The sequence below is a fragment of the Globicephala melas genome, chromosome 5 (genome assembly GCF_963455315.2).
Source record: "Globicephala melas chromosome 5, mGloMel1.2, whole genome shotgun sequence".
NCBI lineage: Eukaryota > Metazoa > Chordata > Mammalia > Artiodactyla > Delphinidae > Globicephala > Globicephala melas.
In genome coordinates, this window is record NC_083318.1 from 74,606,664 (window position 1) to 74,618,904 (window position 12,241).

The following is a 12,241-nucleotide window of genomic DNA, read 5'->3' on the forward strand; positions in this document are numbered from 1 at the left end:
GTAGGGAAAAAGGCATCCCCCACCTCCTCTTCTATTGAGGGAGACGTTTGGATATCAGAAAGTACTTATTTTGAGTAGATGCCTGTTTTCTAGAATGGCTCAAACTCATTCTTGGCTAATGTAAGGGGAGGGGGTGAAAATCTTATACTTTAAGCAAATTCATGAAATTTTTACAAAAACTCCTTGGTACAATAATGCTGGTATTATTTCCTAAGGAAAAGGGTCAAAATGATGTTAAGAAGGACATGCTTTTCTCATGTGAAGCTAGATTGTGTCATCTTTGAAAGCAAATTACTATTTTCTATGATGATCTCTATTTGCTAGGAATTAGGATGCAACTCTCTTCTGTGAAGAGAATCAACTAAAATCAGAACTCTTAATGACTTGATCCCACTCCCAGAACCAGAGCCTGCCCCTTCCTCCTTCAAAGCAGGCAAAGATTCAGCAGAGAAAAGCCTCCACCAGCATCTCACCAAGTCTTAATTAACACAAGAAGGGATCCAGGGCTCAAACTTCTTTTGAGTGGAGCAATCTAATTTCCCAAGAAGGTAAGCAGGTACACCAAAAACTGAAGGGGCCTTAGGGAGGAAGACTCAAGAGATGTGGAAGGAAGATCAAGACACAGAAGGACATCCTCATACCAAGACTGAAGACCTTGAAGGTTATCCCTTGCCCACGTTGTATGATACGAGGGAAAGGGCTCATTAGTTAAAACTCATCTTCCTATTTGACATCTACTTTACCCACAACAAAAGGCCTGTGTAAACCTTCGCTGTTTCCTTAGTGGGTGTTTAATATGGGAAGACTGGATGGAAGTTCTAGGGAAGGGGACAGAACCACCTTGTGATGAGGCAGGCAGGGCACTGGCCCTTCCCTTGTAGATTACTGGAGAGAGCTGTCGGCTGCCAAGGAGAAAGAACTCCTTACAAGGAGATGACTTCACACAGAGATGACCCTGCATAGAGGTCTGGTCAGGGTAAACTGCCCTGATTTCCTTGGCTACTCTCAACACCCCCAGCAAGGGTAGCAAGGAATATTCCTTAAGCAACAGAGACAAGAGGAAGAGGGACGGGTGGCAACGGAAGAATGGAGAAAGACAGCCAACACATAAGGTATAAGTGAATTTTAAGATCTTAGTCTGAGTTCTTGAATTAATTAGCAATCTGACCAGACAGGCTGCAGCCTCTCCAGGCCTCATCCGTAAAATGAAGAGGTTGAGCTGAATGACCCCAACTCCTCTACTAGCAGCTCTAACATTCTACGATATAGCCTACATCCGAAATTCTGCTGAAACGGGTATCCAGACTGCCTAACTGTAATCTTATCAACATGACCAGCAAACAGTAACACAACTAGGTTAGTTGGACTCAGGTTACAGTACACACATTTATACATATCCTTCAATCTTGGCAATATGAACTTAAAATGCATATTCACTTAGTAGTTGTAAATATTCACTAAAAATCAAAAATATGCTTGACATATTGAAAATAAATAAATGTAGTATCTTTCAGGAATGTAATTTTAAAAGCAGTGAGGATAATCATGAGACAACTAATTTATATTCTCAAAATTAACATGTTTAAATTTTCTCTGTTGCATATTATATATAATGTTACAATCTCTGGACTCTATTTTTAACACTTATCTACATATGCACTACATGTGTCTTGGCAATTAATTTAAAAAATCTGTTCATTGTAAAGACAAATTTGAGGACAATGCTTTCCGTTTAGCTTATTAGTGAATAGGTAATTTACCTTGCTAAGATTCTTAAGTGTGGACATTACATCAATTTATGAATTTATAAAAAATTTTTCATACCAATAAAGCAGGGTACATAAATAGCTTATGATTAACACAGAAGATCTTATTAAATGATTACACTGAGAAATAATCAAAGAAAAAATTAAAGAGGAATTAAATGAGTTGATTTCTTCTTGTGGTTACAGACATTAGCTTGTGTGTACCCTTTCATAAATGTATTACTTCTATCTAAAGAGATAATTTCAGACAATGGCAAACTACCTTTAAGAGGAGAAAAAATTTAACAAAATTGGAACTATTATTTGGTTTGTAACTTAAGTGTCCACTAACTTAAAGAGTTGACTGCTGGTTACTAAGCTAAAAGTCCTGTGCCACGGCTAGCCTTCACTGAAAACAAGTCTCATGAGTGGCAGTGGGCACAAGGGCTGGAGCCACCGGGACCAGAGGCTAGTCTTCCTGCAGTGAGTCCTAGCTAAGCTAATTACTGTTTTATTTTGAGCAAATTTCATAATCCCTCTGTTCCTCAATTTCCTCATCTGAAAGTTAGAAAGGGATACTAATAGTTTATCTTCAGAAGAGTATTGTGAGGATTCACTGAGGTAATATGTGAAAAGTGCTCAGTTATTTTTCAGATTTTAAGCACAACTTTAAATATATATACAATGCATTTATACTCCAACAAATTTTCATACAGTAACATTTCTGCTGAATAGGTAAAGACTTAATTAATCCAGCAATTAACTGTTCCACCTAAAGTATAAATAGAAAAATAGTTCATTAATTTGCAAAATAATGTTGCTTTAGGCTTTGGTCAATATACAAAGACACTTGAGACATGGCTATTACATATACATACACCACATTACATACACCACACAGAAAAATGCTTAAGTTCTAAAATAACAGACCCAAACAAACAGAATGAGAAATGTAAATTATTTAACCACCTCTATATATTCCTACCTCAACTGCTTTCCTCTACTTCTTCCATGTCTACCTTCTGCATATGTATTTTTCTTGTCCTTAACTGTTACCACCAAAGTATACCACCTTTGTTTATTGTAAGTTTTCATGGAAATCTGATACTGAACTCCGTACTTTGTGTGCATAGATGATACCTTATTAATGTAAATAGGAAATGATCAAAAAGTAAAAAAGTAAAATAGATAGGTATGAGTGACTCAAAATTTTTGTGGATTTTATAATTGATTGTATAAGTTATTAAGTTTTGCAATTCTAAGCAAATATGACCTGAATTGTTTTCAAAAATAATTTTGTCGCAAAAGAACATCTACTTATTTCGTTTTAGAAGTTTCTATTTGAATTGAGAAAAGTTGCCTTTCAATGTATATTTCATTATTTTAATATTTTCAAACTACTTCATTTATTACCATTTTATGTTGTATTTAGGTGGATTTTAATTTGTTAAAAAAAATCTTACTGTCTAGTAGAATACATTTCAAAATAATATTTAGTATGTGATGAATAATATATTTTATTTTTCATTTGAATGTTACTGTGGTCCAGGTAGAGAACTTGGTAGTTATAGGTTTCTGACTTTTATTAAGCCTCTCAAAAATTCAGATGTTATTGAAACCACAAAGATTTGGCATTATTTTAGTACATAGTACTATTTCCTTATAATACTTACATCAGTTAATTTTAACTGAAGAGATAGTTGACTGACTTACACTGAATTAAGATTTTTCAATATTAAATTAATATTGTTAAAACTATACTAAAATTGGTAACCCCCATGATTTCTCTTTTAAGGAAAATAAAACTTTTCAAAAATTAAATCTGGACATACCTCCAGCATTAATTGTGTAAACTCTTCATTACTAAGGAATGTAGGTTTCCAGTCCTGTCGAATTTCACTAGCATCTGACTGTGCAGTGATTTCTGTAAACAGATTGACACATTAGCCGTATAGTCCAACCACAGGGAGAGGGTGGTGGTACAAAAGTCCTACAAGTTGCCTTCCCTTCTCCCACTCTAAACCATAGTCAATAACATTCATTGGTCTAGGTAGGTTATCAGGAGGTCCAAGTTTGAGGATGAGGAAATATTTGAGCTAATGTAGCAAGTTATCTCCTTGGATTTGCTCTCCTGAAAATACCAGTCTCTTTGGATTTTCTTTGGGGAGCTCTGAGAACCTGTATTGCTGACAGGCCTGAGATTGCTTCCTGCTTTACACAATGACCAAACAAGAATCAGAACAAGCAGATTAGACCAAGCATTAGGAATATGTTCTTTTTCTCCTTCCTTTCTTTGCCATTCAAACGGTAGCACCTAGAGCAGACATAAGGACGTGAACCTGGAGGAAAGGAGCCAAGGAGATCAGTCAGTCTGCTTTTAAAAAAGAATGACTTTATTTCACTCCAAAAAAAAAAAAAAAATTAAAAAAAAGAATGACTTTAGGCCTGCCTATTGCCAGGCAGAAAGATTCTTTCCAGTCTAAGGTATTCTATTCTTAATTAATCAAGGAGACTAAAATAAAATTTTAGGCAAAAACTTTATAGTAATAAACCCAGAGTAATCCTGCTTAGTGACCTCTGGTATGTTTTCTTAGTGGTAGGAAGCTGGTCAAAAATTTGCAGATCCCTGGCTTAAGGCACACATTTTAACACAATAATTATAGTTTATCTTGCAACATACTTCTAATGGATTTAGTTATGAGAAAACTATTCATAAATGATGAAATGTGAACTATTTAGGTAATATTTTTTCATTTTTAAATGCAGACATATTAAAACAAACAAGTAAAATTAAAATCTATGTCACAGAGCTTACTCTACAAAATATACTCTACCTTGCAGTGAAAAAAATGGACTAAGTTGTTTTGATTTTTCTATTACCAGATATATAAATATAGCATATTAAACTGGCACCCAAAATTTGGCATATTGGAAATGCCTGTACTAGATATGAAGAGTAACTGAGAAGTATAGCTACTAATTCTGTGGAACATAGTCATGCTTTTCAAATTCACATTATATACACTCAGAAAAAAGGACTTAAATCCATAAGCAAATTCCATCAAGTTTAGTTAAACCCAGGTTTATTTTTAGAGTAAGAAGTATATAAGAATCACCTTTCAATTTAAGGTAAATTTTTTTGGTGTGAGAATCATATACCCAATTTTGAAAAAAATATCTAAATGCCAAAATGAATCCTCTATTGTCAGGGATAAATAATTATGCATGCATATTATTTCATTTCATTCAACAATCATTTACTGAACTCCTACAATGTCTGAGGAAGGAGTGTGCTATCTAACAAGGGGCCCTGAAGTTAGTGAGAACACTATTTGTAGAGATAAAATGTAATGATAATGGTGGCAATAAAAATGAAGACCAGCAATTTTGAGAATAATCAACAAAACTGGCAACTGTGATACTGTACTACAGAAGATGAAAAAAATGCAAAACTCTTCTCAGGCTTGAGTCCCAGGGGATTGAAAGGATAGTGGTGTGAAAATGGAAAAAGGAAAGATGAGAGAAAGAGACGACTTAACAAATGAAAATGAATTCAACTTCAGATGCGTTGAGTCTGAGGACACGTAAAACAAAGACCCAGAAGTTACCTGGAAAAAAAAAAACTGAAAAGTTTGCATCTAGAAATATAGATTTAGTAGTTTAAGAGAGAGGCAAAACCAAGGGAAGGAGCATAGAGAAAGCAAGGGCACAAAAGACAAGACCTTGAGAAATGTCATGTTCAGAGGGCAGAAAAAGAAAGAGGAAAGAAGTTAGCTCAGTTGGGAGGGGGAGGTGAATGAAGAAGTACAGTGTATCTCAGGCCAAGGGAAAAGGAAGCCAGTGGAGGATGGATGAAAATTTCCAGTGCTTCAGAGATGCAGAAGAGGATGAAATATAAGAAAAAGCTACCGATTTATTGGTAGCAGAGGGGGTAGGGGGTCATGGCATTAATTAAATTAACAAAAAATAATTTTAAACAGTGGTGGAGCATAAACCAGGCTAGTAATGTATCACAGAGTGAGCTAGCAATAAATAGAGGCACTAGTTACAAATTCTCTTTCTGAGAAGTTCTGCAGTTTCATTTCCATCTGAAAAAGAAATGTCCTTTTACAAGTTTTTCACCTATTTTCTATTAAGTAGCATTTATTAAGTACCAAAATACTTAACATTCTTTAAAATTTTCTTTTCATGACTTATTTACTCAAAGTGATTTTCTTTGATTAACAAATAATCACTTTAAAACACAGTGTTTTTATTTCCTAGATATACACTGAAGCAATCTTTTAAAATGACATATAAAGTTCTCATGATCTGACTCTTGCTTCTCTTTCAAATAGACCCATAACTTTCCAACTCAAACTATGCTCCGGTTAAACTGAACTCTCCCTGCTTCTCTGGTTTTACACATGCTATTTCCTCCATGTGAAATGCTGTTTTTCTTAAGCTAACAGGAAGTCTCAGTTGAAAAATTAACTGTTTAAGACTTCCCTGACACATTCTTTCCTCTGTGTTCTCACACAAAGTTTACAGTTTACGAGCACTACTCACATTATAATTACTTGCATTGCAATTAGCTGTTTATATGTTTGTCTCCCTTGGCCTGAGTTACTTGAGGGCCAGGACTGTTACCCTGCACCACAAGAATCTAGGATATACTAGTAGGCACTAAATACATGTTTGTTGAATGAAAGAAAGAACATACCAGGAAATCTTTAAAAAAGCAATTATTTCCTTTTCTTAAAAATGGTTAGGAAGCATACAGTCTCAAGCCATCACTGCCAAGATTTCATCACATTATGCTTTAAGAGACAGTCTGTTATTATTCAAAAAAAAAAATCCATTTTACAAAGTTAAAAATGTACCTTTATGTTTTCGTAAAAAATCAATGCTCTTCTGTAGAACAGTAGATTTGTCCATCTTTCTAGCATTCCCAGGAAGCATGGATCCCAGTTCTTTAATGAGAACATTAAACTGATCTCTACGTTTCTTTTCAGATTTGTTTCTAGATACTCTGATGAAATAAAAAATTAAATAACCAGTTTTCAAACAGTCCATTTAATTACACAAATAGTTTAATACAGTGCTCAATACAGACACAACCACAGAGCATGTACTTCTGTCAATACAGATGGTAATAAATATTTATATCCTAGGTTACCAACAATATACAGTTAATCAGGGCAATAATTTTTCTTCTTAGTTTAACCACTAAAGAAGCTTTTACATTTTATGCATTCGGCATACATGTTTTTATGAAAATGTCAGTAAGACAAACTACATTCAAATCTCAGGTTTTATTTAATCTAATATTTACCAAGAATCTGTATTTTCCTTATAAGGTTATTATGAATATTACTGAGATACAGTTTCTGAAAGCACATATAATGTGTAAGTCCAAATCATTAAAAATTATTGAATAGGAGAAAGTTATCCATCTCCTGTAAGTTTTAAATTATAAACAGAAATCTAAAAATGAAAATTTCCCTACCCTCAGGCTTACCCACACATTCTTCCTCTTTATTCCTCCATCCCAGCCTCCAACACAAAGCTGTAACCACTCTTTTGCATAGCTGTCTCTCCACTGGGTTGTAGGCTTCTTGATAACAGAGCCCCAATTTTTTCATCTAAGCACTTAAGCATAACACCTAACAAACAGTAAGCACTCAAAATATATGTGCTAAAGGAATAATTCCCACTGTTCTATGTGAAGCAGTAACTAGAAGCAAATTCTTAGTTGTACTGAGAACTCTTGAGATAAATAAACACAATTATTTACAGAGCAATTAATCATTCCATAATACTTCTAATTACCTGCTTTGTGAAGTCAGATTTTAGAATTCAACTTTAGAAAGTACACTACTTTCCCAAAAGATCCCCAAAGGTCAGAGGATAATTCTATTAATTTAATTTAATTTTTTTCAGTAAAGGAGCATTTATTCTGTATTAGTACTGGGAAAAAATACAACTGTTCAAACCTCTCAAGAAACGTAACAGAAATTAACTGACTCCCTCACCAAACATTGAGTGCTTTGTTATAATGACAGAGACTGTGCTAATAAGGACTAGGGATACTACAGAAAGATAAGCCCTTTCAAGAAATTCACCTAATACCTATGGAACCTCCTTAAGTGTGCCGAATTGAGTCATGAAGGCTAAGTGAGAAAGGGATGGTGGCAGGGTGTGAGCAGGGCATTCCAGACACAGGAAACTTGCACAAAGATGAAAACCTAACAGGAATTCCCTGGCAGTCCAGTGGTTAGGACTCCGCACTTCCACTGTAGGGGGCACAGGTCTGATCCCTGGTCACGGAACTAATGTCCCTGCATGCTGTGCGGTGCGGCCAAAAAAATAAAATAAGGGCCACACATCTATCACAAGTAGTTCAGCATGGCTCATGTAGCTAGTGTACAAGCTTTCTGTGCCCAGCTATGCTGGAGTTGGGGGAGGAGGGTGGGTGGCAATTAGGAATAATAAGTACTGGAAGAAAAAATCATGAAGTTTTTATGCTACACAAAAGGATTTAGTTTAATAGTGAAAGCCATGGGAAGGCACTAAAAGGTTTTAAGCAAAGAAATGACTGACATGAACAGAACTCCTTATTAAGACCATTCTAGCACTAGAGTAATGAAAAGATCAGTGCTTGGCAAAACAAATTCATATAACAAATACTACTGGAAATTTACTGTATGCAAAACAAGACTGGAGGCCAGATGACCATGTGTAATATAACTTGAGATACTAGTTTCGGTAGACCAATGGTTTGGGGAGAATTTAAATATGGTGAAATTGCCTGTTTGACATTTTAAAGGACACATACTAGAGGAAGTTAGACATACAGATCAGTTATATTCCTCTAGAAAGGAGTAAGTAGGAAATAAGTAACTGAGAATTATTATATATGAAATATCTGAAGACATGGGTAAAATTTAGAGCCATTATTTGTTGTATATAAGTTACTACTGGAAATTGTATATAACTGTATAAATGTTGTATATAAGGCACTACTAGAAACATACATGAAATTTCATTTAATTCCTACAAAGTAGACTTTATTATTTTTCATGTTACAAGTGTGACAACTCAGGCATAAAAGAGAATATGCCCAGGATCATACAGTTACCAAGAAGTAATAATTTAAAACAGGCATCTTAACTCCAGCATAAGAAATATACACAAATCAAGTATCACTGCCAATTCTACCAGTGGATCACACCCATTAAAGCAACTTTATTTCATGTTACGTTCAGGTTGGACGTATTCAGCCCTTGTGATGACCTCAGTAATAACAGGGCACAGATGTCAGCATTCAACATGGTCCATTTAATTCTGACAGCATTATTATGAGGCCTTCTCTTTCTCCAAGGTTTCCCACAGCCATAGCATTTTTGGTCCCCTAAAAACACGATCAAACCTTCAAAGTCTCTGTGAACAGAATACCCTTAGCTCACCTTATCCATCTCTAAACTTGGCCTTTAAATCTGTCCAAGTTAATTCCTCAAAGTTCTGCCTCTGAAGACCTAAATAGACATTTCTCCAAAGAAGATATACAGACTGCCAACAAACACATGAAAGAATGCTCAACATCATTAATCATTAAAGAAATGCAAATCAAAACTACATCTCACACCAGTCAGAATGGCCATTATCAAAAAATCTAGAAACAATAAATGCTGGAGAGGGTGTGGAGAAAAGGGAACACTCTTGCACTGCTGGTGGGAATGTGAATTGGTTCAGCCACTTTGGAGAACAGTATGGAGGTTCCTTAAAAAACTACAAATAGAACTACCATATGACCCAGCAATCCCACTACTGGGCATATACCCTGAGAAAACCATAATTCAAAAAGAGTCATGTACCACAATGTTCATTGCAGCTCTATTTACAATAGCCCAGAGATGGAAACAACCTAAGTGCCCATCATCAGATGAATGGATAAAGAAGATGTGGCACATATATACAATGGAATATTACTCACCCATAAAAAGAAACGAAATTGAGCTATTTGTAATAAGGTGGATAGACCTAGAGTCTGTCATACAGAGTGAAGTAAGTCAGAAAGAGAAAGACAAATACCGTATGCTAACACATATATATGGAATTTAAGGAAAAAAAAATGTCATGAAGAACCTATGGGTAAGACAGGAATAAAGACACAGACCTACTGGAGAACGGACCTGAGGATATGGGGAGGGGGAAGGGTGAGCTGTGACAGGGCGACAGAGAGGCATGGACATATATACACTAACAAACGTAAGGTAGATAGCTAGTGGGAAGCAGCCGCATGGCACAGGGATATCGGCTCGGTGCTTTGTGACCGCCTGGAGGGGTGGGATAGGGAGGGTGGGAGGGAGGGAGACGCAAGAGGGAAGAGATATGGGAACATATGTATATGTATAACTGATTCACTTTGTTATAAAGCAGAAACTAACACACCACTGTAAAGCAATTATACCCTAATAAAGATGTTAAAAAAAAAAAAAGTTCTGCCTCTTCATTCAGGCAAGACTGATTATTCCCACCTTATCAGTGACTTTCTCTCTACCCTGAAATATTTTATAAGAACCTTCCCCCACTAGATTGAAGTTAAGGGAAAGGAGTTATATCCAATATATTTTTAGCTTCAAATTCAGGTCTTTTAATTTCCTTGAATAAAGTTGTATATAGCGTTCCTCAAAATCTTCTTCCCAGATATATTTTAATCATTCATTTAAGAATTTAGCAGTTTATCTGGTTATGTGAATATTCTTCTTATCCCAGTACCTTTTTTTTTGCTAAATACAGACATTTAGGAACTACTACTTATTACATGTTTATCTTTTGTATCTGTATGTAATGCTACTACACTCTCTACCCTCATGTCTGAGCACCCAAGTAGTTCAGTGTGGCTGGAAAAAAACCATAAAGTATTTACTGCTCACCCTCAATGACTACACACTTGGCTGCAATGCTCTCTGGACCCTCCCTCCTGATACTGTAATCACCATCAAGGCCCATATCTAAGGTCAAGCCCCCACCATCACCACCATGGCTCTAGATCCCATCCTGTCACCTACTTGATGATACCTCTCCATCAATTCTTCCCCCCCACGCCTACTCTCCACCACCCACTTTCCCTTCTGTTGGAGAATGGAGGCATGTCAAAAGACACAGAAGCCCACCCAGAAAGACCTCCCAAAGGCCAAAGCTGGAACAAACTGAGCAACAGAATAACATAGCACTGAAGTATAACCTAAAGTACAAAATAAATCATGAGTCCATACAAAATATACATGAGTCCACAGAGATATAAATAAATGGGAAAGAGATTTCTTTTTTTTACAGAAGAATTTCAAATATGTGTAGATATCCCTTCCTATGAGAGGTGAAGCTTAATTCCCCCATCCCTACTCTAAATAAATTATTTCCAAAGAATAGAGTGGGTTAACAGAAAAGAGTAACTACAATGGTAAATCTAGGCAAACCCTGCCTTAGTCGAGTGACGAAGGCTAACATCCCCAGTGATGTCATGTAAATATTATGTGCCATAATATCATGTGGTGAGAAGGGCACTTTTAGAGGATAATTTAATTTATAAACTACACACTGATACTCTAACCTCTTCCACCTTGCTAACATATCTAAGTTCTTAAGGCAGATAGATTTTGGAAATCACTGATTTACTATTACATTTATTTATTATTCATTTATTTACTATTTTATATCTGAAGTTGAACTACCTTTTTGCTTTGTCCTTGTCATCTTCTTCCACCAACCCATCAAAAATACTACCATCGTCTCTAAAAGAAAAAGAAAGTGGATAGAGAAAATAAGAGAGCAGACTCACTAAGCAACAGCAATACTAAAACAACGTATGAATGAAATCAGTTACATCCTAGGATTTTTGTAGAGTTATGGATTGCATAAGTTCAAACTAAGTAACTACTAACCTGTTTTCTAACACATATAGACAAAGTTCAACTATGTTTTACATTTTAAAAAGTTTATTACAATAAACAAGAATTTAACTTTACCAGAGGTTAAATATCTTATTCCAAACTTTTAGTAACAAGTGAAAATCTATAGAAAGTCAGTATATTTGCCATTATACAAAATGATTCATTTGAAATTATTTTTAATTATAGTAGCACATTTAAAAAACATTTTCTGAGACATTTACTTTATAAAACACAAATCACTCAGAAACATCACAATATCTAGCATATTAACTTATACTGATATATTTTCACTCAGTACTGATTCATTTGACAAATATTTGTTAGCACTCATGTACCAGGCTCTGTTCGGACATGGTTACAGAGCAGTTAATTAGACATACAGATCCCCACTCTCATATAGCTTATTTTCTAGTAGAAACAAATCAACATGAAAATGTATGAATTTTGTTATTTTTTTTAAGGGGTGATGTTTTAATTACTAGGTGGTTACTTTAGTCTGAGTGGTTAGGGAAGGACTTGCTGAAGTGGGGACGTTTGAGCCTGAGATCTAAGCGACAAGAA

General features: G+C 35.3%; 1 protein-coding gene across 20 annotated transcripts in view; it reads right to left on the minus strand.

Moving 5' to 3' along the window:
- The window catches only part of CLOCK (clock circadian regulator), a 140,265-nt gene that overhangs the window by 54,333 nt on the left and 73,691 nt on the right, over positions 1-12,241 (minus strand). For 19 of the 20 annotated variants that reach the window (XM_060299371.1, XM_060299369.1, XM_060299364.1 and 16 more), the window contains 3 exons: positions 11,462-11,521; positions 6,608-6,756; positions 3,578-3,669 (listed from right to left, as the gene is read on the minus strand). In XM_060299371.1, the coding sequence (XP_060155354.1) occupies positions 3,578-3,669; positions 6,608-6,756; positions 11,462-11,521 (301 nt within the window). Of the gene's footprint in view, positions 1-3,577; positions 3,670-6,607; positions 6,757-11,461; positions 11,522-12,241 lie in introns of those variants that run through there. The other variant, XM_030880594.3, reaches the window with a different exon arrangement.